The sequence below is a fragment of the Peromyscus maniculatus genome, chromosome 5 (assembly GCF_049852395.1).
Source record: "Peromyscus maniculatus bairdii isolate BWxNUB_F1_BW_parent chromosome 5, HU_Pman_BW_mat_3.1, whole genome shotgun sequence".
NCBI lineage: Eukaryota > Metazoa > Chordata > Mammalia > Rodentia > Cricetidae > Peromyscus > Peromyscus maniculatus.
In genome coordinates, this window is record NC_134856.1 from 10,587,781 (window position 1) to 10,613,747 (window position 25,967).

Below are 25,967 nucleotides of genomic sequence, written 5' to 3' on the forward strand. Positions count from 1 at the left end.
GGGTAGGTCATATTGAAAGCCATCTAATAAATTAAGATAGCTTGTCCTGCAGTGCTATTTCTTTATATTGAAACCTAGAACTTGTGATCTTCCTGCTTCAGCCTCCCTAGTGCTGGGATTGCAGGTGTGAGCTATCACATCCAACATACGTGAAAGAAGATTGTGATCCTTGAACTACCTGAGTATTTTTTGGAGAAATTTTATGAATATTATACAGAATTGACTACTCATTCATCATTACTTTTTAAATGTGTGTCTGTGTACACACACTCATGTGGAGTACAGAGGACTGCTTTCAGGAGTCCATTTTTCCTTCCACTCTGGATTCTGGGAATTGAACTCAGGTCATCAGACTTGGCAGCAGACAAGTTTACTCTCTGAGGCATTTGGCTGGCCTGGTTTTTGAGGTATGTCTCATGTATCTTAGACCAGCCTAGAACTTTGGATCATCCTGTATTTGCCTCAAGTGCCAGGATTATAGGCATACATGTGCCAGGCAAGTTCACTACTTTGAAAGACATTTCTGTCCATTTAATCTTATAGGATTAAAATACTGGATGTTTGCCTTGGAAAAGTAGCAAGTTAAGAGGAGAGTAGGAGTTACCTTCCTATAACTGAAGCATTGTCCTGTTGGAAAAGATTCATCTCAGTGGACTAAATTTGTATGTGAAATTCGTGGTTGAGAGGTAGTTGGCTGCCTGGAAAGGGTGTACAGTGGCCCATCTTGAGGGTCTGAAATAGGAATTGTTGCTCTCTCCTTGTTGTGTGTGATGGATTCTGATGCCAGGTAGCGAGAGGCTGTGAGGACCTGTTGTCCTGTTGGGAGTTATTCACTAGGAAATAGGAGCAGGGGGAGGAAAGTAGACAGCTAATCCAGGGCGGGAAGGGAGGGTCCAGCATGACTCCATTCCACCAGCGCCGCCTGCGTAGTGCACGTTCTCGGCTGGGAACAGTTTGTAAATGGTGTCCTTAAGAGATTGCTCCAGAGAGCTGGAGGGATTTTGCAAAGTCACAGAGACAGGGTTGTCCTGCTTTTGTCCTAAGCATCTGGCTGGAGGCATTGGGTGCTACCACAAGGAAAAGCTCCATTGGGGGCCAAATGGGGGTAAAAGCTGCTCTCGGCTGACTTAGTTTTCTCTCTAGGAATTTTCACAATTCTCACTTTTTTACATCGAACTAAACTGCAACAGTAGGATTCAAGCTAATGGTTTCTCCTGTTCTGAATGTTCGGGTTTATTGCCCAGATTCTGTTATCTTTACTAAACAACAACATTTGGTCTAGAAAAAATAGCTAAAATTGACATGCCCTTCTTTCTCATGTGTCTCTCCCTGTGTGAAGAGTGAACCTAGAGCCTAGTACCCTGAGCTCCATTCCCAGCTGGTGGTTTAATGAGAATGGCTTCCAGAGGCTCAGATATTTGAATGTTTGGCCCCCAGGACGTAGAACTGTTTGGGAAAGATTAGGAGGTGTGTCATTGGGGGTAAACCTTGAGTTTTTAAAAGCCCCTCTCCATTCCCAGGTAGCTCTCCTTCTGCCTTGTGCTATGGCTCAAGATGTAAGGTCTCTAGCTACTGCCTTAGGACAATGCCTGTCTGCCTGTCACCGTGCTCCCTGCCCTGATATTCATGGGCTCGCTCTAACCCTCAGGAGCCCTGTACCCCAAATCATAACCTTCTTCTATCAGTTGCCTTGATCATAGTGTTTTTTTTTTTTTTCACAGCAATAGAATAGTAACTGAGACACCGCCCTTAGTTTTTTGAAACAAGGTCTCACTGTGTAGTAGATGTTACCTCTAGCCTATCTTTCTGCCCTTACCTCTGAGTGCTGACATTACAGGTATTGGTCACCATGTCCAGCCATGTCTTTGTTTAAGGTAATGAATTAGGTAAGAATATGATTTTTTTTTTTTGAGACAGGATGTCATTATATAGCTCAGGCTGACCTTAACTTGCTGTGTATTCCAGGCTCATCTTAAACTCATGATCCTCCTGCCTCAGTCTTCTTGAGTGTTGGGATTACAATCATGTGCCACCACATCTAGTTGAGGGTATGAAAATTAGATGTCAGACTTGGCTTTGACTCTCAACTCTACCATGCTGTGTGGATGCTTTGGACAAATGTCTGAACTCTGGCTTCAGCTTCATCTGTAGAGTATCTTCATAGGTTCTGTTAATGCACATCAAAAGTATATAACACATGGGAAAAGCTTCAGCAATGTTGCTTCTTTAAGACTGTAGGCTTTTTAAATTTGTATTATTTTATGTGTATGGTTGTTTTGCCTACATGTATGTCTGTGTCCCACATATATGCCAAAGAAACCACAAAAAGATGTCAGATCCCCTGGAACTAATATTACAGACAGTTGTAAACCAAAATGTAGGGACTGGGAATCGAATCTTGAACCTCTGGAAGAGCAGTCAGTGCTCTTAATCACTGAGCCCTTTCTTTAGCCCCAGACTTATTTTCTAATGATATTATTTGGGTTGTCAAAGGTCATTTTGGAATAGACATTGAATTGAGTTTGTGTCTCTAGTAATGCTGTAGATAAAACATGTCAGAGTAGATGATTAATTCCATAACTCTTCAGAAAAACAAAAAGCCGGCAACCCAAGGCTAGTACACGCTAGGCAAGTGCTATACACTGAGCTATATCCCCAGCTCCAGAATGTTGACTTTGAGAAAGAATAAGACTTTCCTGTCTTTATTTCCTTCTCCCTGCTTCTCTGAAGAGTTCAGGAAAGAATGAGTGGAAAGGAGGTTTGATATCTTCCACATCAGCATATGCTTAAAGGGCTTGGGTTGTAGGAGTCAAGATCTCCAGTTGCCTGTTTGGTGGTGCACGCCTTTAATCCCAGCACTCTGGAGGCAGAGGCAGGTAAATCTCTGAGTTTGAGGCCAGCCTGGTCTACAGAGCAAGTTCCAGGACAGCCTGTGCTACACAGAGAAACCCTGTCTCGAAAAAGAGAAAAGAAAGCAAGGCCTAAAGTCAGAGTCCTGGTGGCACAGATGTGGCCCCTGCTTCACCGCGAGGAAGGGCAGGGCAGACAGCGGCAGCTGGTTAATAGCGGAGTACTGAGCTGAAGGTTAGACCAGCGGGCTCCTGTGGTCTCACTCCCTCACCTGTGTCTTGTGTACCTAGGTCTGTCACCTCCCTGCTGTGCAGACTGGACTTGACTCAGACTCTCAGTCCCTGGGATTCTCCATTTAGAATCTGCTGTGGAAGCAAGAACAGGTAAATCAAGAGAGTGTCTGTCATGCTCTTGAAATAGCTGCTGAAAGAAGGTGCAGTGGCAGATGCCACCGCTAGAGGGCAGGAGACAGCTGAGAACAAGTGGCGGCCAGAGGCCCATTGGTCTAGAGTGGCGGGACAGGGATACCTTCAGTGTGACATACTGTGGAACACCGTGTCAGAAGAGTGATTCCAGAACCTCTCGCTGACTGGAAAACATGTTCACTGATAAGCCAGGATAGCCTCGACCTGGAAGGCTCCACTTCTCATGTGCAAGGAGTACAGATGTGTACTACTGCACCCGGTACATGAGGTGCTGGGGATTGAGCCCAGGGCTTCCTGCATGATAGGCAGGCACCGTACCAACTGAACTGCATCCCCAGCCCTTCTTTTCAGAATGTTAGTTGTAGTTCTTCAAAAAGTTACAGATTTTTTTTTCCCCTATAGACTAGTCCATTATGGATGGAGGGGATGATGGTAACCTTGTCATCAAAAAGAGGTTTGTGTCCGAGGCAGAACTAGATGAGCGGCGCAAAAGGAGGCAAGAAGAGTGGGAGAAAGTCCGAAAACCCGAAGATCCGCAAGGTATATAGACACTCAGTTATTCACTCTTTTTTCCTCATGATTTGTTTGTTTGTTTTTATGTGCATTGGTGTTGTACCTGCATGTATATCAGTTTGAAGGTGTTGAGTCCCCTGGAACTGGAGTCAGCAGTTGTGAGCTGCCATGTGGGTGCTAGGAACTGAACCCGGGTCCTCTGGAAAACCAGCCAGTGCTCTTAACCTCTGAACCAACTCTCTAGCCCCTCATTTAACTCTTTAGCCAAGAAGGTGCTAATGTCTTTGCTAGAGTTTAAGAACTGGGCTCACAGGGTGCAGCAGCCTATCTGAAGTCTCCATAGCAGAACCAGAGTACTCCATATTTGCTCTCTTCTCTCCACCACAATGCCTTCCAGGAGATTCTGCTCGTCTCTTCCATTGTTCCAGGGGGAGGCACAGTTTGAACTGAGGTTTGGACTGGCTGCTCATCCAGTCAGCAATGTGACATTAATAGTTGTCTTTGAAAACCACCTGCCCCTTTCTGACTGAGATACAAAGGAAAATATAGACTTTATGCTATTTTTGATATTTTCACCCTCAGACCATATAGAGACTTAACTATTTATCCAACTCTTTGTGATTCCAAAATAATATGAAACAACCTAAATTCTGTGTCTGCTTTATCCCGTCTTCCTTTCAGAATGTCCAGAGGAGGCTTATGACCCCCGGTCTCTGTATGAGCGGCTACAGGAACAGAAAGACAGGAAGCAGCAGGAGTATGAGGAGCAGTTCAAATTCAGTAAGCCTCGGAAATCACATTTGAGAGAGTCACTGGGCCTGTGATGGTCTCTGGCCTCATGGAACTGTCTTCATTACTAGCAATAGAATTATCTTAATTGTCCAGCCTCCAGAAGCTAGTCCGGTGGAAAAAAGACAGTCTAAGCCTCACTGGACATTTTTACTTAGAGCTTAAGATACCATTTGAATTCTGTGCTAATATCTAGTAATGGGAGAAATGCTTTGACCTTATGCTATTTATAAAAAAGCCATGGTGTTTAACAATTCTTTCTTTTAATTGCCCGAAGAATCTGCTGCTTATTTAAAAAGGAGAAAGGCTAGCAGTATGGCTCAGTGGGTACAGTACAAGCTGACAACGTGTGTTGATCCCTGGATCCCAGTTGAAGGAGAGAATTGACTCCCGAGGGCTGTCCCTGGCCTTCATGTGTGTGCCGTGGCACGTGTGACACACGCACCATGATTTTTTTTTTCATGTAGGAAAGGAAAAGTCAAAGAAGACTACATTTTTCTCTTAGTCTTCTCAGTATCCTTTGTTCAATTATTTCTTCAGAAAACATGGTAAGAGGTTTAGATGAAGATGAGACCAACTTCCTTGATGAGGTTTCTCGGCAGCAGGAACTGATAGAGAAGCAGCGACGAGAAGAAGAACTGGAGGAGCTGAAGGAGTACAGAATATCCTTTGTACTTGGAGGGAAGAACTCGCTTTTCTCACGGGCAGACGGTGCCCTTGTACCTAGTCCTCCCAGTGTGTCCGCTCTGATGTCCCTGTGACTCTGAATGACCGACTGCCTGGGACCGTGGGCTGTGCTGCATGTGCATGTCTGTTGTAAGCCAAGTCCATGTTTTCCAGGATTCCCAGGTGCACATACATTCTCATAGTCTGCAGCAGGATGTTCTTGCCTCGTAGGATTAGACTTAGACTTAGACGGATGCGCAGTGTAGCCAACCTCACTGGGGAGAAATTGGCTCCTGAGATTTTTTTTTTAAGAGTAGTTTTTTTTTTTTTTTTAAGATTTATTTATTTATTATGTATACAGTATTCTTCCTGCATGTGTCCCTGCAGATCTCATTACATATGGTTGTGAGCCACCATGTGGTTGCTGGGAATTGAACTCAGGACCTCTGGAAGAGCAGTCGGTGCTCTTAACCACTGAGCCATCTCTCCAGCCCTGGCTCCTGAGATTTAAAAGGGCATGTTTATGATCTTTTATATGCATGTGTGTGCACAGTACATGCCTACTGAAGTCAAAGACGATTACCTCCAGTGTCCTGCTCTTTCACTTCCTGCTTTATTCCCTTGAGATGGGATCCCTCACTGAACCTGAGTCCTGCTGCACTAGCTAAGCTGGCTGGCCAGTAAGCACCTAGGTCTGCCTGTCTACACCATGTCTGCATTTTACACAAGTGCTGCGGATTTGAACTTGGGTCCTCGTGCTTGCCAGACAGTGATTTTACTCATTAAGCCATCTCCACAGATCTAAAAACAAATGTTTAGAAGCATTCCTGTTTCTCTTGTTTTTCGCAAGAGTAGACAGTCCTCCCATACCCTGAGAACTTCCTGCAGCAGGCTCAGGGAACAATGAAGGTCATTTTACTTTGACTTGATATTGCCTTGTGGGAAGCTCTACTTGTCTTAACTTTTCCTTCTTTTCCTGAGATGGTCTCACTGCATAGTCTAGGTTGGCCTCAAATTTGTGATCCTTCTGCGCCTTGAGTGCTGGAATTACAGAGGTATACCACATGCCTTTGAATGTCTTAACATGCACCTCCAAATGTAACTTAGCTGATGAAGAGCTCTCAGTTCTTGCCACGGTAGAGTCTTTTCCTGATCTTCCTGGTCTCCTCTACTCTGCCTCAGCCAAACGACTTAACTGCCTTAGAACTCCCTTTGTAGACCAGGCTAGCCTTGAACTCACAGAGATCTGCCTTGCCTCCTGAGTGCTGGGACTGAAGACATGCACCGCCATGCCTGGCTTGTATCTGCCTTCTTTAATCAGACCCTACAAGACTCAACATGACTTGGAGTAGATGACCCGCCCCTGTGCTCTGTAGCCACTCTTCATGTCCACTGTACTCGGGCCTCTGGCCTTTAGGCTCCCATCTCATCAAATGGATTCCATTTCCAGCCCTCAAATTCATGGTCCTCAACCTGACATGTTCTTCCTCGGATTTCCCAAGGCTAGCTAGCATTTCATGGCTTAGGTCTCAGCTCTGCACTCCTTTCCCTAAGCACCTGTATGGTTGCAGCTCTTGATTGCCGTCTGTAATCCCGTTTGGAGGTACTTAGAGTGGCATCCAGGGACTTATACATTCTGAGCACATGTTCTACTACTGAGCTATACCCCAAGCCCCATAATTTTGTTTTAAATAGGGGAAATTTTCATTGGTTTGCTTTGGCACATTTTATCTCTTTACTGCTGGAATGTAAAATAAGTTCTATAACGACCAGAATGACTAATTTTTCCCAGTGCCAGGGTTATAGTAAATTCTCAATAAGTATATAAATAAATGAGTGAAAAACCCATAGGAACTATTGGTGGGTTCTAACCCACCTAACTTTCCCCTCCTTTAAGGAAGCTTACTTGGATAATTTAGGCATGTAAGTTGAGTAAACTCAACTGTTGTTTGAATAGGCTTTATCTGTAAATTGATAATTGATGGTAGGACAGTGTCAATGTGCATCCGTGGCTGGCTTGGAATTCACTATGTAGACCAGGCTGGCTTCTAACATACAGAGATCCATCTCCTCCGCCTCCCCAATGCTTAAAGGTGTGTGCCACTATGCCCAATTGATGGTAGGCTTTTATATTTATGCTAGCTAGTGTTTTCCTGCAGAGAGTGTACAGTAGGTCCATTAAAGAGTTACGTGGAAGGAAATGTGGGCAGATGCTCTGGGACTTAATGTCAGTCAGAACTGGGAGTATAGGTACTGGCTGCCAGTCTTGGTTTTCTGTTAGTGGCATTGGGGTATAGTCTGAGGCTGGGAGTTGATGCAAAGTTACCCCTCAGTTTCAACTGTAGATTTAAGATTGACTCTTCTGAACCCCCACCTCTGCCCTGAGGACTCCAGAATACTATTATGAGCTGACACATTTGTGGAGATAGGCAGATCTTTCTGTGTCATGTTTCAGACACCAGGCTTTTCTCTTCTAAGAAAATATATTACATTTTCCACATAAATTGTTTTGTTTTAGATTGGCAGACTAGTAAATAAATGTCCATCAGAGGAACATTCTAGAGGGTAGTGCTATGAATGTAAAATGCCCTTCTGTTTTCAACTTAAAGGAAAGAAAGAACCAGAAACTTTCTGGCTGGTGACACCGTAGTAGAGAATTGGAAAGACTTTGGGGTGTTGGCTTTAGTTGGAAACTGGGAAAGTTCTGATACGATGTCTTGCAAAACTGAAGAAAAGCAGGCCCTTTACCTGCAGATACATAATACCGATTCCAAACACCCAAGTAGCCAGATATGTAGAGACAGGAATTATATGTTTGTTTAAGAGTACTCGAGATCAGATGCTGACTCCTGGCTTTGCTCTAACGTGTATTTTATAACACAACACTTGTGAACACAAGTGAGCTATGATTTGTGTCATGTGAACAGTAGTGCTTCCGTTGATCCCACTCAAGATTATGCTAGTATTTAGCAAAATTATGCATATCCAAAATTGTATAATTAAAAATGCCTTACCTAGGGGGTGGTGAGATGGCTCAGTTGTTGACTTGCTCTGGCAGAGGACCCAATTCAGTTCACAGCTCCCATGTGATAGCTCACAATCATCTATTTCCAGTCCCAGGGATCTGACGCCCTCTTGTGGCCCCCACAGATGCTGCACACCCGTGGCACACATACATATAGGCAGACAAACACACATACACATTAAATAAAAATAAACTTTAAAAAAAAAAGCCTTACCTGGGCCTGGGAAAGTGGCTCAGTGGGTGGTGTACTAGGTGCTCTCTGTACAGGCATGAAGGCTAGAGTTCTACTCCCCAACACCCATGTGGAAAAAAACAGGTATGATTGCCTTGGGAGAATGAGACCAGAGAAAACCTGGCTTCCTGGCCAGCCAATCTGGCTGAAACTAGCTTTGGAATGAAACAGCATTCACTGAGAGACCCTATCTCAAAGGAATAAGGTGGAAAACCATAGAGGAAAGATACCTGATGTTCTCTCCTGTGATCTCCACATGTAGGTCCATCCCCCACCCCCACCCCCCCACACAGAGTGCCTCATCTAATAGCCTGAAAATTTGGGATGTGTTTGTTTGAAAGGGAAAAAAGTATACAGAGAAAAAATCCTGTGCTGTGAATGTGAATAAAAACATATTACTACCCTCTCCCTGTAAAGGTTGGAGCTTCTCTTTAACTTCTGAGAACATTTATTAGTTGAAGGATGGAGCATGCATGTGGGGGTAGGTCAAAGACAGCTGTGGGAGTCTCTTCCCTCCCTCCACCATGTGGGGCCCAGGGATCAGACTCAGGTTGTCAGGCTCGGCGGCGGCGGCGGCGGCGGCTGCGGCGGGTGCCTTTACCTGCCGATCCGTCCTGATGGCCAGAGAAAACTCTGCTTTAAAAAAATGAAAAGTAGGCCAGGCAGTGGTGGTGTACATCTTTAATCCCAGCACTCAGGAGGCAGAGGCAGGCGGATCTCTGAGTTCAAGGCCAGCCTGGTCTACAGAGTGAGATCCAGGACAGTCAGGACTACACAGAGAAACCCTGTCTCATAAAACCGAAAAAAAGAAAAGTTAAATATTTTTTAAATCTGTGTCTAGTTATTATAAATACATGTATGTTTTGATGTGCTTATTTTTTTCACATTTTGGTACTAATATTTTGTTCTCTTTCTATCTTCCTTCCTTCCTTCCTTCCTTCCTTCCTTCCTTCCTTCCTTCCTTCCTTCCTTCCTTCTTTCCTTCCTTTCTTTTTTTTATAGCTTCTATGCCTTAGTGACAGAGTTATAGAACCACAAGGTGCTAATGATTTTGACATTTTTTTCCTAGGAAAATTGTTTCTTTCGTAAAAATGAAAAGTCATAAAAATGAACATTTAAGTCTGACAAGATGGGCTTAGTGCAGCCTGATGGCCTGAGTTTGATTCCTGAGATCCATATGGTAGAAAGAGAACTGACTCCTGAAAGTTACCTTCTGACCTCTATACACTTGCCTGGAAATGTGCATCGTGTGTGGGCAGGGGTAAGGGGCGGGGTGCGTGTGCACACACTTAAGCATAATTTTAAGAAAATGAAGATTGAGGGCTAGCAAGATAGCTCAGTTGGTAAAGACATTTGCCACCTAGTCTGATGACCTATGTCTGGTGCCTGGTTCTCTCCATTTTTCAAAGGCTGCTGCTTAGATTTCTTGGGCACTAGATGTCACTGTTGTCCAGTAAGGCGCTACTGCATCCTAACAGCCTGTACTCCTCAGAGTCTACCTGCTCAGTAAGTTGTGAAGGGGAGCATAGAATGGAAGGAGCGTGGTGCCAGTGGAGAGGCCAGCGGGGTGACAGACCTTGTGAGCTGGCAGTGAACGTGATGGGACAAGTGTTCAGCACAGGGCGTTTCTCCCTTTTTGTGGTACCGAGGAGTGAACCCAGGACCTTACAGCTGCTAGGCAATCTCTCCACCACTAAACAACATTCCCAGCCTTTTGTCTACTTCTTAGTGTGAGGCAGGATCTTTCTAACTCGCCCAGGCTGCCTTGATGAGTCTGTAACCCGGGGTAGAGCTTAACTCTAAGATCCTCCTGCCTTACCCTCTTAAATAGCTGGAATATAGGCCTGCATCATCGGGGCCTGCCTGCCTGCCTCTCTCCGTGTGTGTGTGTGTGTGTGTGTGTGTGTGTGTGTGTGTGTGTGTGTGTGTGTAAGTTAGAGGACAACTTGTAGGAGTCTATTCTCCCTTCTACCATGTGACTCTAGGGATTGAACTCGAGCCTTGTGCCAAGTGCCTTTACTCCCTGAGTCATCTTGCCAGCCACAAAACAGAGATCTTTAGGAATATAAAGGGAATTGAAAAATTATATATGACTTCCGTAGAAATAAGTCTCACCTCCCAAGGGTGAGATTGAGTTCTGCAGACTGTCTCCTGACTGCTGCTGACATTCATTGGTGAACCGTGAGGACCAGCTTGTCCTGCTGGTACAGCACCTCAGAGCACTTCCAGTAAGAAGATTTTAAATGAGATGTCTGCAGACGTAACACAGCATAAGCAGGGCTGGGCACATTCAGGAGTTTGAGGCAGGAGGTTTCTTAATGAAACAAATCTCAGAAACAAATCCTGAGGTTGTCCTGGCCTCCGCATTCTCTCTCTCTCTCTCTCTCTCTCTCTCTCTCTCTCTCTCTCTCTCTCTCTCTCTCTCACACACACACACACACACACACACACACACGATCGGCTGTTTAGGCCTATATCCCAACCACTTGGGAAGCCAGGGCAGGGGGGTCTCGTTAATTCTGCCAAGGGGCTTTCGGGTTATATTTGTTGTCCTCTGGATTTACCTTTGCTTTGTAGTATTTCTTCCTTTGCTTAATCTGACCCTTAACCTGTAACTCACAGTAATCTCAACAAGGTTGGAATTTCTGCAGAAAATAAGGAAGTAGAGAAGAAGCTGGCTGTGAAACCCATAGAAGCCAAGAACAAGTTCTCTCAGGCAAAGCTGTTGGCAGGAGCTGTGAAGCACAAGAGGTCAGCCAGTGTGCACACGTGTAAATCTCCCTCTGGCCACACACTCCGAAATGCCACTTGTAATGGTGCCCAGTTCAAATGGTTATTCAGCATGTTGCTGTGACAGTGTTGTTAGTGTGCTTGCCTTTCTCTCCCCTGCCAGATTTAGTGTCCGTGTAGCCTTTGACCTGAGACTGACTGGATCACTCATTCGTATAGCTGACTTCTAGCTCTTCTTCACTGAGCACCTGCTGCGTGTCAGATTTCCTCTAATGAGTTCACAAATTCCTCTCACCCGTTCACAGAGCATCCTTTATTACGACCCCTGTTTTACAGACAGAAAGACAACGTGGCTGATGAAGAACTCTCTCCAAGGTCATACAGTCATAAAGCAAGAGTTCAGTGTTTGCGTTTTTGTGTCTCTAGGCAGATGAGGCAGCAGGTGCTTGAGGATTGTTGTTGGTGAGCGGTGACAGCCTGGAGGAGGAGCACAGCTCAGCTCAGAAGTTGGAGAGGGGCTGATGGGGTGGGGCACCAGGGCTGACAGGCGGCAAGGGAGAAAACCGCGAGAACAGCCGCTACGAAGGCAGGCACTGAGAATACGGCAGCTGAGCCAGGGTTACAGACCTGGCTCCAGCTCCTGGTGACTGATGCGGGGGTAGAAGCACTACCATAGACTCTGATAAGTTCTTTGTCATGTTTGCTCTTCCCTTTTCACATCCTGAGATGGCACCAGAGTGATTGAATCAGCCTGACCGACCAGACCGTGGGCGAAATGATGTTAAGTGCAGTCTATTAGGAAAATCAATATGGTGTATTGGCAACCAGCCACATGTTTTGAATAGAGTGTATTGATGCAGTCTTGCGGTTTGGCACAACATCTATCTGCTGCAGATGTTCCTAGGAACACTGAGCACATGTAAAAATGTCATCATGGTACAGCAGCACAGGGGGAGGACCAGTGGTCTGAGGAGGAACCTTAAAGACGCATGAATCTTTAACACCCTGTGTAAGCTTCTCAGAGTTCGTTGGCTCCCAGGAATCAGACCTGGGCCAGTTTGATGAGCTCTCCAGGTGGGCACTTACCTCTTGGGTACTCTTGCTGCTGCCAAGTGGGTATTTCAACTGTCTCCCTTGATTAGTCTTTATATCATATTTAGGAAGGGTTCTGTTAGCTTATTTGTTGATCTGTATAGAGGCTCTCTTGGGTTTTCAGAGTACATCATTTAATGTTGCTTTTGTAGCAAGGTGACACGTTAGCCTCTTGGGGCAGGAGTTTCTGATCTCCCCTGCCCTAGTTCATTCAAAATAACCTGAGAGTTTGTCAATACTGTGGACTCCTGGGCTTCACTGATACAGTAAATTTAAAGTGTGGGAGTCTTCATTGTTGAAGTTGCATGGACAATTCAGATCCCCGGTGGAAATCTGGAAGCCCCCAGGGTGTGTGTGAAGCATCCAAACAAACAACCTGTTTCATATCTTTGCTTTTTTCAAGTTCATTCTTGTATCTGTTGTTTTAAACTCCTGTGGGATCCCCGCGCTCATTCACTTCAGTCTTCAATTAGAGGTGCTCACCGCTGTTTACTTCTTCCAGCTCTCATCAAGTACAGTTTTATATTGCCTACTATGTATTTAAAGTTACCACTGTGGTTTCTTCTTTGTCTCAGAAATATTGAAATATATTTTAAATTTTCAATATCGAGGTAACTTCTCCATACTTCACTTGGTTCTAATATACCTCCCCCGACACACACACATTACTAACACCTTATAATCATAGTATCTTAGAGGCTATGAAATTCAGTATTTATTTTTCCCTTACTAATTTCTAACTTAATTGTGTTGTGGTATTGTGGTTTATATATCACAGTTTTGTGTTGTTTTGTGTTGTTTTTTAAAGACAGAGTCTCACTGTGTAGCCCTGGCTGGCCTAGAACTTGTGGCATACACCAGGCTGCTCTCGATCCTTGCCTCTCCCTCCCAAGTGCTAGTGTTACAGGTGGGCTCCACCATGCCTTGCCATCCTGGTTTTTTGGTAGGGTTTTAGACTCTGTCACTTGTTCCTAGAGTTAATGTTCTAGGTGATTTTGAGGAAAATCTTTCTGTCTCTGTCTGTCTGTCTCTCTTACACTCCCTGCCATGATGATAATGAACTAAACCTTTGAAACTATAAGCAAGGCCTGAATTAAATGAGAGTCGCTTTAGTCCTGGTGTCTTCACAGCAACAGAACAGTGATAAGACACCAGGGTTTGTTTAATTCCAGATGGAGTCAGGTGAAGACCAGCCATCAGTACCGAGCCGTCAGTACTGAGCCGTCAGTACTGAGCCGTCAGTACCGAGCGCTCCTCGCTCTGCTGTTGCCTCCATCTCCTTTGATCCGTGCTCCCACTTTGAATCTTTCTGGGTATTGAGTTTTGGGGGGGGGGGTGTTTTTCTTTTGTTAAGTTTTTTAGGTAAGTGCCTTTAAATGATTGTTGTAAAATGTATTCAGTCAGGCTGGAGAGATGGCTCAGAGGTTAAGAACACTGGCTGCTCTTCCAGAGGCCCTGAGTTCACATTCCCAGCACCCACATGGTGGCTCACAACCATCTATAATGAGATCTGGTGCCCTCTTCTGGCCTGCAGGGATACATGCAAACAGAACACTGTATACATAATGAATAAATCTTTTTTAAAAAATGTATTCACTCCATCTGTTTACTAGTTTGTGTGATTTATATTCAGATTTTAAAATATAATATCCATCACCTTAGTGCTTTTTTTTAAACTTTTGTTCTTTATTTCATTTATATTTATTTATTATTATTTATAGAGCAGGATGTATATATTCCAATCTGGCCTTAAACTCAGTGTATAGCCAAAGATGGCCTTGGACTTCTGATCTTCCTGCTCCACCTAAGTACTGAGATTATAGGGGTGTGCAAGCATGCCCAGTTCATGCTCTTTTCAGGATTGAATCCACAGCTTTACCAGGGCATTGGCCACAGTCTACCTGACTGAACTACATCCATATCCTCTCTTTACTTTTTAAAATATTTTTTCCTATATTCTTGCTTTTAGGGGGAAAATGAGTAAGACTTTAAAATATTTTTTTTTCTTTCCATGATACATACTTTGTTTCTATTCTTTTAGTGATAGGTCTTGAAATTTACCAAGCAGGCATATAAATAGCTATCTTACCTCCTTAAAAATTGTGCCAACAGAAGACCTTGGGCTGGGGCTACAGTTCTTTACTAAAGCACTTGCCTACTATTGAGAAGCTGTGGGTACAGTCTCCCTAGCACAGCCCCCCTCCCACAAAAGGGACCTTCAGACCTTGTGCTACATTCACTCTTCTGTATTCTTCTACTGCCCAGACTGACTTTGGTGTGTTTCATGGTACAAATTGGACTGTGGCCCATATATATGAGATACCTGTTTCAACTTACATCCCCATCTCTCCCTCTGGTATAATGTCTTTCTCCATTGAAACATATTCTTTAGATACTTTTTAGTAAAAATCTTTCTGGAAACTCTGCATGTCGTCACAAGTATTTCCTTTAATAATTGAACTTTTTGTCATTGTGGAAATGTGGAAATGCTCTTGAAATCATCAGTGGTTCTACCCAAGTGAATGAATGATAACAGAAAGCCAAAGTTGGCATGCTCTGCCCTTGGGTTTGTCAGGAGGTAGATTTTATATTTGGGAGGTTTGGAAGTGCAATGACAGCTTATCGTTTCAGCCATCCCAGCCCTCGAGACTGCCCCAGACTCTCATAAGTATCTCTGCTGCTCTGATTCCCTCAGTGTTGATCCCTACGCGTCTACATAGCTCACACCACCATGTTTTTTGTTACAGCTCAGAGAGTGGCAACAGTGTGAAAAGACTGAAACCAGACCCCGACCCAGATGACAAGGCTCAAGGTGGGTATGGTCCCTTCATTTCTTCCTTTTACTCATGGTGGACGAGGACCGTAGGAAGGACAGGACTAACTGCAATCTTATATAGAGGGGTGCATTATTTCTCTTTAAATAAGCCTGCCTTAATCTAATTTGCCAAACTATTTTATACTAAGCAAGAATTCCTACCATGAATGTGTCAGCTGCCCTACAAAAGAAGTGTGTTCTAAACCAGTAGAGCTGGCAAATAACAGCTGTGTTCTCCCAGGAGCGCTTGTAAGCCCTGGTCAGATGGCCTCTGCTCACAAAAGGTTTCTCTGTCTGCCAAATGTCAGGTTTCTTGATTTCACCCGTGGGAGACACAATTCCCTGTTCCTGCTAGTGGTTGGACTGGATTGAGCCTAGTGTCTACTGGTGTTCAGCGGTCTGTTGTCCTTGATGGTGGTGACTTTATGTGATGGACTCTGCCTCTGTGTTAGGTGGCACGGAATTGTCAGTAAAGGGACGTGTTCTTGGGCCTGAATGAGGAATAAAAGAGTTTGTTTTTAGTTTCGCCTGTGGGATCGAGGATCTAAATCCAACTCAGTTGGTCATCTATAAAGCAGGGCTTACATTTATTTCTTTCTCGAACAAATGATGAATGCCTTTTCAGTTGTTTCTCTACAGTACCAACGATGGTACCTGTACCTTTAAAAAGGATCACCAGTGAAGAGTCTCTTCCCACACCCTCTTCCATCCACTTCCATTTCCACGGAGAAACACCATTGTACATTTCTTTTTTTTTTTTCTTTTTTTTTTTTTTTTTTTGTTTCTCGAGACAGGGTTTCTCTGTGTGGCTTTGCGCCTTTCCTGGAACTCACTCTGTAGACCGGGCTGGCCTCGAACTCACAGAGATCCACCTGGCTCTGCCTCCCGAGTGCTAGGATTAAAGGCGTGCGCCACCGCCACCCGGCCCATTGTACATTTCTTATGTCTCCACCCAGGCCTGTTCTGCGTATGTACAAGCAGTTTATATTTGTCATTCTAAACATCTTCTTCCTATCCCTGCATTCTTGAACAAGCTAGACAAGAAATACCTTCCTTTGTTAGGAGAAGAGACCCCAGAAATGACCGGCTATCCTTGAAGTTTGCTTCAATCTTGCCCTCTGCAGGGGAAGGCTTTGCCTTGGTCCTCTAGAAGGGAACTTCGACCCTGACAGAAATTGAGCTCTCCCACTGAAAATTATCTTGAGCAGAGCCAACAAACATGCAAGGTGGCCTATGTACTCTCTCCATCTGCCTGCATTCCAAGAACATTCTCTATTCATAATTTTCTCTAACTTGCTATGACAATGTGGTCCGGCGAAGGCAGGAGTTGGCAGGAAACATCCCCAAATGGTGAGGTCAGAGGGCACCATTTTGTTCTCTGTGGGGAGTGAACTGCTTTTGGAATGAAATTTGTCAGAGTTGCAGTCTCTTTTCTCTTGAAACTTCCTAGATAATTGGAGGTTCTGGTCCTTTCCCTTAAGCGATTCCAGCGTCACAATAGTCCAGATGCCTGTTGCAGCTCTGTCCTTAGCTCCATCCTTCCATGGGCCAGCACTCCTAGGCACTCTGAACTTGATTCTTTTATTCTCCGCTTCTGAAAGCATTCTGTGTGGTGCATAATAATACAACAAACGCTCAAGGAATGAATTATACAACTTACTGTCATGTCTCAAATATTAAAACCATCAGATTTTTACCATCACCCCACCTTCCCCCAAATTAACCATGACTCCCATCATAAATTCTGGCCTACTTTTTGCCACACCAGAGTGTGTCTCAGGGTGGTGGTGGGGTGGGCGCCCCTTTCAGGGGTCGTGACTCACTTTAGTGGGGAGTACAGACGAGCATCCTGCCCTTGGGCAGGCCTTGAGGCTTCTGCAGTTCTCTTCCTTTATTGGAAGGATATCGGGGGTGGGGGGTGAGGGTGGGGTGGGGGTTGGCTAGAGGAGTGGTGGGACTGTTCTGCTCTGATGAAATGGCCAGGATGCTCTTTGAATTTATTTGCCTTTTAAAAATCAATGTCTGAATGATTAATATATGTATATAATAGTTTAGAAAGAATACAGTAAAAAGTAAGTCTCCTCTGCTCACTAGCCACCAGTTTCTTCCCAGGCCATATGCTGCTGCAGGTTTTCATGTTTTGTTTTTTTTTTGGGGCGGGGGGGGGCGGTGCGGGGTTGTCATATATATGCATGGGCATGTTTCTGATTCTCTCCAAATTACATATATTGCTCTGCTTCTCACCTTTTTCATTTAGCACGTCTTAGAGACCATTCATTTCCAGTGAAGATAGACTTGTTTCTTTTCCTCTTCCCCCAGTCTGTTGATAGACCCCAGAACTGTGTGCATATGAGGGTAGTACTCTGTGCTGAGTGCTCTGAGCTGCTGCTCCAGCCCAAGAGTCTTTATTCTTAGTCACTGACCTACTGGCCCAGTGTGCTTCTTTGTGATGAACCCCCAACCAAAATACCGGGGGAGGAAAAGGTTTACTGTACACTTCTAGTTCAGAGTCCATCACTGCAAGTCAGGGCAGGAGCTCAGCAAGAGCAAGGTAGGAGCCATGGAGGATGCTGCTTACTGGCCTAATGGCCATGGTTTGCTCTGCCTGTTTTCTTATACAACCTAGGACCACCTGCCCAGGGGTGGCGCTGCCCACAGTGGACTTGGCCCTCCTGCGTCTCTTGTCAAGTAATAACGATAGGTCCCACAGACATGCCTACAGGACAGTCTGATGAGTATTCCTCAGTTGAGAGTTCCTCTTCTCAGGTGATTCAGCTTGTCCCAAGTTGGCAAACACCAACCAGCACAGCTTCTGTAGACACCTCCTTTTTCCTGCTCTAAACAGTTCTCAGGAACACCACTGATGCTGTGAGAAGTCCTTCCCTGCAGAGATGTAAACATCTGCCCCCTTCTTATAAGGTCTCAACAGCCACACAGAGGAAGAATCCACCAATTCATCTTGGATAATCAGTGTGTGATAGGGCTTACAGAGCATGGGTGAGAGGTTACTGCAGGAGCGGGGAGATCCCAGGGCAGCCATCCTGGGGAGTCTTCACCCAGCATGGACGATGGCTTGCTTCCCTTAGCTGCATAGATGGAGCTCTCCTCAGCTAGCCTTCCCCAGCCAAGTACTCTAGCACCTTCCACGATACCCTGCCCTCTACCCCGGGTGTAATTAGGGCAGAGTTATAGATGGATGGAGGGGTGGCTGGAGTCTTCCTCTGGTTATCAGGGTTGTTGTGTTATGCTGGGGCTTCTTCAGGGGAAGCCTTGGCACTGTGCCTAGGGCCTAGAAATGACTCTTCATCTTTAGAAGGGGTGGTCCAGTGACCCTCTCCATCCTCTCCTTCTCTGAGGAATGTCAAGCAGTCAGCGGGCTTGATTGGTGCAGTAGCCACAGCTGGTCTCATGAAGATAGTGGTTATTTGGCTCCGAGGACCACATCCCACAATGGTTGGTTAAGTCTGGAGGTCATTGCCAGATTTTCTTGACCTGTTGCTCCCACATTCCTTCCTGACAGTCGTTTCTTTGCCTGGTTTAGGACTCCTGCTGTAGTGTGCTGTGCGCTGCTCCTGCCCTCTGTGTCCTTTTGTTTTTAAGGCAAGGTCTCACGGAGGCCAAGCTGGCCTCAGACTCACTGGGTAGCCAAGGATAACCTTCAGCTTCTAATCTTCCTCTCTTTCCCAGGTACTGGGATTATAGGCATGCATTACTGTCTTAATTAGGGTCACCGTTGCTGTGATGAAACACCATGACCAAAAGCAACCTAGGGAGGACAGGGTTTATTTGACTTGCACTTCCATATAACAGTTCATCATCAAAAGCAGTGAGGGCAGGCACTTGGAGGCAGGAGCTGATGCAGAGGCCATGGAGGAGTGCTGCTTACTGGCTTGCTCAGCCTGCTTTCTTATCGAATCCAGGACCACCAGCCCAGGGATAGCCCCACCCACAATGGGCTGGGTCCTCCCCATCAATAACCAAGTAAGAAACTGCCCGATAGCCGGATCTTATGAAGGCATTTTCTCATTGAGATTCCTTCCTTTCAAATAATTCTAGCTTGTGTCAAGTTGACATAAAACTATCTAGCACAATTAACCATGCCAAGTTTTTTGCAATGCTGGGGATCAAAGCCAGGACTTCATACCATGCTAGACAAGAGCTCCAGTATATATATATCCCAGGTTATCCCATTTATTATTTTATCATCATCATTATTTAGTCTTGGCTGGTGTTGGACTTAGAGCAGTCTCCAGCCTCCCAGTGTTGGGATCATAGGTGTGCACTGCCATACCCTGCTCTTTGTGCTTTTTAGTTGTTGATTGATTGCTTCTTTATTTTTCTCTTTTTTTGCGGTGCTGAGAATCAAACCCAGAGCCCTCGTACATGCGAGGCAAGCGCAGGCGCCTACTGCGGAAGCTTTCCCCAGCCCCACAGCTTGTTTTCTCTCGAACGGATTAGAGAAGCTCTTTACATCTTAAAGTTGTAGCTTTTGCGGTGTTTGTTGCAAGCATTTGCCACTGCTTCCCCGTCAGCCTCACTGCTGTCTCCCAGCACTGCTCTCAGTGCATCTTGAGATGTGTGAGCTTTGCCTGTCTCCAGCAGCTTCTCCGTTGCCTGCTGTGGAGGAACAGGCACCCTGAGCTGACCTCTGTGTCCGACGACGGCTGATAACTCTTCTCAGGAGAGCCTTGGAGTCAGTGTCCCTTTTGCATTCTCTTGAGGTATCTGCACAAGTGAGTGTAGATTTATGGAAGGCAAACCCCAAAAGGGACGTCCTTGTCAGCCCCAGGTAGTGGCTTAGGAACTGAGCCTTCTGCTCCAGTGAGCTTTGGCATCACTTAGTGTAGCGTCTTCTGGTGCAGGTTTAGTTCAGTCTTGTATACTCTAGCCTGTGCACTTACCAGCGCATTCGACTTCCCTCATCAGTAAGCAGGGAGCACACCTACATACGAGTTGTCGTCACAGTGACTAAATAAGACTGGAGACATTCAGAGGGAAGAAAGAATGGAGTGCCATTCTTAGTTTAGGTTTGTTTGATTTTGTTTTTAGAGATTGTGGTTTTTAACTATGTGTATATATACATGTCTGGGTGTATATGCACGAATGTAGTGCCATGGAGGCCATCAGAGGGCTTCTGGATCCTCCAAGTGGGAGGTACAGGTTGTGAGCTGGCTGATGCGAGTGCTAGGGACAGAACTTAGGCCCTTTTTGAGAGCACTAACTTTTCCTTTAATTGTCAAGTTTTGCATGTTGTCGTTGAGGCCTTCGTCATTGGAGTAGCAGAATCACTGCATATCCTGGAAAGAAGAGCCCATATACATGGTGGCATTATACATTGTTTTAAAATGTTTCCTTCAGTGCTTCTCAGTATTAAAAAACTAAAAAGCAAAAGTGATAAATCAGTTTCTGAGGTGCCCATCTCCCCATCCTGGGAAAATGCCCCATAAAAAGCATAACTGTATGGCTGATCCCTGCTAGTCAGTATACTGGTCTCTAAGTATGGCATCATAAAATTGTTAGTATCGCTCACAGTTGGTCTCTTAATCTAGCCTCCAGTTGAGGGCCACAAGAGTAGCTAAAGAAGACATCATACCTGAGTCACACTTGCTGTAAGACCATGACTTGTGAAGACAGGGAATCAAACTATGATAGGTGACATTCTCAGAACTGGTGGGGCGCAAGAGAGTGTGGGCAGACTCCAACTCCGTTTTCTCCTCTCTGTTGGTTCCTCACCTGTAACACAAAGACGTCCAGAGCCTCCTGTGACTGCATAGGTTGTTCTGCAGCACCGGAGCTTTCTGTAGAGAGCCCTGGCATGGTGTCCAGGGCCTGGGTTGACCCTTCAGCATTAGGAAGCGTGAGGACTGACTTCCTCTCCTCCCTTTTGCAGAGGCTCCATCCTGCGTGTCTCTTGGAAGCTCTTCTCTGAGCGGACCCTCCATCCACTGCCCATCTGCTGCTGTCTGCATCGGCATCCTCCCTGGCCTGGGTGCCTACTCTGGGAGCAGTGACTCCGAGTCCAGCTCAGACAGCGAGGGCACCATCAATGCCACAGGCAAGATCGTCTCCTCCATCTTCCGAACCAACACCTTCCTCGAAGCACCCTAGCTCCTGACATGACCGCGGGGAGCATCTCCCCAGAGAGTTAGATGCCTGTTCTGCCTCGACATCACCTCCCTCAAAAAACGTCTTCACCTGCTTCCTGTGCATATGGGACATTTTAACCTAACCCAGAAATGTGCCGCAGTCCACTTGTGGCTCAAACTCTGCTTGATTTCTCTTGATCCTCCAGTGCAGATGACCAAACCTGTCCCACTGATAGGAGGGGTTGGCGTTGAGGCAAGTCTCAGAATTGCCACCGACGACGGTGAGAGGACAGGCTCCAGCTGGCTGGCAGGGCTTCCCTGTACCTTGTTGCGTTCTCGTTTCTCCTTCCCTGGTGGCACAGGAAGCAGAGGCAGACATCTCGATACTGTTGTAGGTGAGGGGGCTGCTTGGTTCTCCCCTGTTGTGTGTGGGCATAGAGGGGGGCTGACTAGCAGATGACAAAGCTCTGCCCTAGAACTAACCCTTCCTGGATGCTGTATGACTAAAGATTGCCAGTCACAGCCCTCGAGGTGATGCTCGTCCATGTTCTTCCCTCTCCACCCAGCCTGAGGAGGTAGGAAGGAGCTGGTAATGATGACATGTCCATCTTCTGCCCACCTTCTCTCCCTGGAAAGTTGTTTTGATTTTGTTTTTGAAATAAAAAAATTTAGTTTAAAATTCTAAGCATTGCAGATGCAAACTTACTGAATCATAGCCAGAAACTCTTAACTGCTGATAGCTGTGTTAAAGAGATGACTAATGCCTAGCAGTTTCTGGAATCCTCGACTGCAAACTAGTGGGCCGTGCCTGGGATGGCTGGGCTGTGCTCTACTCCACAGGCCCTGCTGTTTGCACATACAGAGTCGTAGCTTTTGACTGTGAGGTATTTCCAGCCTAAGGTGCTGCTGCCTCAGTACTTTTCCTCTACACCCCTTTGTCCCCGCCCCTCCTCCCACCTCCCACTGTCCCCAGGCTTCCCAAACCACAGCTCTGGGCCGGGAGCAGCAGGTCTTGCCTGTTTCTGTCTCTGGAGGAGGGCGGGAGGGAGCAGGATGCAGGACCCAGGTTGGAAGGGAGCTATATCTGACGGTCGGTGTGCGCCTGCTTCAGAATGAGCCTGAGCTTTCACTTCCTGGTTCCAGTATCCATTCTGTTTTCCTTCCTATGGGTGTGAGACGAGAGAGACACACACCGAATGTGTTGGCACTGACATACTGGCAGGCAGAGGAAGCTCCTCGGTTTCAACGTGGGCAGAGAGGGCCCTGGATCTCATCCAGCCCTTCCTTTCCCCTTCCAGTGTATTGACACTGGTGCCCACCAGCAGATGGTGGTTTTCCCTCACCCGCTGTGGATGCCTGTGAGCGCCGCCGTCCTTTACAGAGCCTCCCAGTGTCAGTGCTGATCTTCCCTGACTGTCAGTCAAGCGTGTCAGCTCCAGCCTGACAAGACTGGGCTAGGACTGCAGCACCTCCTGCCTCTTTGTGTCATCGTTCCTGTGACTGTGCTGTCGTGCCTGCAGCGCGTTCCCGCACCCACAGCAACCCTGAGCCATTTCAGGAGGCACACCAAGACATCAGGCATCGGCTTCACGTAGCTTGATTTTTCAGAGGCCACTCGTGTACCTCATGGTCTCTGTTGATGTTGACAAAGGGTGACAGGGTTGTGAGGTTGAGAACTGTCCCTTAACTTCAGTTTTTGAGCCTGTCAGAGCAAGCTCTCACTCTGTACCCATGTCGTGCTCCCGGCCCTCCCGTCATTTGTAGCTGACTGTGCTGAGCAGACTCGGGTTTCCTTTCTTTTGACGGAGTCTGCTGTGTAGCCCAAGCTGGCCACAAACTTACTCTTCGGCTTCAGCGTCCGGAGTGCTGGGATCACTGATGAGTGAGTGCCACTGTGCCCAACTTTGGACTGACTGGTCTCTGCTCTCGGTGTCTCCGGAAAGCCTGAGTCACACCGGTGGCCTTTCTACCATAGTTTGTTGTGCCCGATGGTGTAGAGGCCTGTAACCGAAACGCCAGTTCTGTGGCAAAGCAGGCCAACCAACAAGGGGAGCAGGCCGGGCAGACCTCCGTTCCCCCCACAGAAGACAGAATGAGCAGACGTGGAAGGCAACCCCACTCCAACCCTCAGACGCAGCCAGCCTTCCCTGAACACGCACATGCTTTTTTACTCCCGAAACGAGAGTAACAACTTCTAGAATATCACATTGCTGTAGGCGTCCTAAGTTGATGTAAATCGAGTAAGCAAGCTAGGAATGACTGAAAGTATGCAGGAAGACATGAATGGGTTCTGTGCAGACAGACCATTTTACAGTCAGGACTTGAACCTCTGCGGATGGTGACCCCTGGGGAGGGGCTGGGGACCGGTCCCACCCGCTGTTCTGTGCCTGAGTAACTGGGATTTTACAGTCAGGTAAGAAAGTACAAAAGATGGTTGGGGCTGGTTTCCCTAAGCCTGCCTGCACCTCATCTCAGAATTCTTACGGTTCTGAGACCACTTGGATAGAACAGTGTTCGGTTGCTGGCTCTAGCTGGGAGGCAAGGGACTGTCTGACTTGTAGCCATCCGCCAGTCACTTCCTGACATTTGCCTACCTGAGGCCTATTGCCCACTTGGATACAGAGGAAAGAGACTTGAAATTTGAGTCACCTGTTTTCCCTCTAGAAAAAGCAAGCGGCTGATGTGACTGGACCTAGCCAGGTAGCTGACTCCCTGCCTGTACAGCTTCCAGAGGTCCCAGGACCCAGTAGCTCATTCCTCAGACTGAGGCGAGACCCCCCCCCCCCCCCGCCCCCAGGAGCACCCTCTACTCAGTCAAGTACCTCATCAGAGGCGACTCTACTCCTTATCACTTTGTGCCTTTGCTTCCCAGCTCCTGAATTCTTCCCTTTCGGCCTCTTCCTTTTCACCTAAGGGAAAAGCTTGGTTTGCCTGGACCAGGCCTGCTGTTCAGCTTCTAGAGAACAGCCTCTTTCTACCCTCTGCAGATGAGCCCTAGTGGACCAGCATACGGGCAGACAAGGGCCTTCACCTGCCCCCTTCCTGTCCCCTAGGAAAAAGGAGTGACAGCAGCTTCCTCCCGTGCCTGGGTAGGGTGTCCAGAGTCTCTAGCAGCAGCCACAGGTTTGAATGGCACTGGTATCCCCCTGTTGTAGCTACGACAGTAACACATTGGGAGGGTCAGAGCTGCTTGCCAACTTCACCAGCTTCTGCGTTAGCTCCAGTTAGCCAAATGTTAATTGCTTAGGCACACCGGGTTCCTTAGCTAGAATGTCCTTGCTGTGGGTATGTGACTCAGCTGTCATCTTAGGCCCCTTCAGGAAAACAAGCCGGGCTCAGTGGCAGTGCACGGCACAGCTATTTGGTTGGACTCGGGTGGCTTCCTGGCATCCTGGCATGCCCAGCCTACTTATACACGCCAGGATGGAATGCAATTGGTGCTCGATGCTCGGCTGGAATCTTGTCAACGCTTTTGTAGTCACAGGTTGCACAGTCACACCTGAAGGACTGTTGTGGGCTGGCGTTGTTCCCGTACCTGCTAGAGGAATGGTTTCAGAGGGAGTTGGAACAGCATTAACGGGCAGCCCTGGCCCCAGCTGTAGAGGAGACACAGAAAGGCCCCCTGGGACCCCAGACAGGCCAGTCTTCTGCTTCTGTGACACCACTGAAGCCTGCTAGACTTGTGTTTTTCATTCTGAAAAAGCCCTCTGAAGCCAGCCCTTCTATACTTTCTGTAGAGGAACCCCAAACTCCCAGAGGCCCCATGACTTGCCTGGTTGCCCTGCTACATGACAGAACCAGGACTTTTATTTATGCCCAACGGCTGGCTTTTTGTTACCTACCTGGGAGCTATGGCCACTAGACTCCCCAGGTGGCCGAGCCAGGAGTAAATGAGCAGTTAGCAGCTGGGTGTGGTGGCACACATCTTTAGCCCTAGCTCCCAGGAGACAGAAGCAGGATGATCTTTGTGAGTTCAAGGCTAGCCTGGTCTACATAGTTCTGGGATAGCCTGAGCTACATAGTGAGACCCTGTCTCAAACGAGCATCTGGTGGCCGCAGAAGTTTGTTCCTCCCACCATAGATGCCATGGCTCCTGAGATGGGGACCTGCCCAGTGCTGCCCAAGTCCAGCAGCTAGGAAGGACTGGCCTGGGGAGAAGGCAGAGATACCTGGCTCCCATGCCGGTGGAGTAGTGTAAGGTCATTAGCAGCGTGAGTGGGAAAGCCCCTTGCAGAGCTAAGGGGATGCTGGGTATAGTAGGATATGCATGCTCAAGGGCCAGCCACACTTCCATCCACATTCTGCCTGTCCAGTAGGTATGGTGTGTTTCTGTGTCTGCGGGGTCATGGTCGGGCTGTGGGAGGTTCATAAACAGTGCTGGTACAGGGAGCTAGAAACGTGGTGCTCAGTAGAAACATCCACTGCTAGAGTCGCATGTCAGCCTGTCAGGAGGCCTAGGACTCGGAATTGAGGAAGGAACGGGGAGGAGGGCTGTGTGCTAAGAGGGGCATGCGTGGAAAGAGCAGGGACAGATGAACCTTGGTGAGGGTCCCGAAGCCCTCAACCCTGCCTAGGACATCCAGAGCTGGAAGTGGGTGGCGGCGGCTGCTGTCTAGCCGCAGTGAAAGGTAGACAGTGTGGGCCAAGAGTTAGAAGAGCATGAAGTGTCGGCTGGGCCCAGGCGTCTCTCACGTCTGTACAGTCTGTGAGGGTACCGTGCCCTGTGCCACTTTGTCAGGCGTCA

General features: G+C 47.0%; 1 protein-coding gene across 2 annotated transcripts in view; it reads left to right on the plus strand.

The window, feature by feature from the left end:
- Psme3ip1 (proteasome activator subunit 3 interacting protein 1) overlaps positions 1-21,908 on the plus strand; it is a 31,300-nt gene extending 9,392 nt beyond the window's left edge. For both annotated transcript variants that reach the window (XM_076571674.1, XM_076571675.1), the window contains exons 2-8: positions 3,141-3,233; positions 3,678-3,815; positions 4,470-4,568; positions 5,118-5,239; positions 11,121-11,251; positions 15,070-15,134; positions 21,028-21,908. In XM_076571674.1, the coding sequence (XP_076427789.1) occupies positions 3,689-3,815; positions 4,470-4,568; positions 5,118-5,239; positions 11,121-11,251; positions 15,070-15,134; positions 21,028-21,245 (762 nt within the window). In that variant the 5' untranslated portion in view covers positions 3,141-3,233; positions 3,678-3,688 and the 3' untranslated portion in view covers positions 21,246-21,908. The remainder of the gene's footprint in view (positions 1-3,140; positions 3,234-3,677; positions 3,816-4,469; positions 4,569-5,117; positions 5,240-11,120; positions 11,252-15,069; positions 15,135-21,027) is intronic.
- Positions 21,909-25,967: the final 4,059 nt, after the last annotated feature.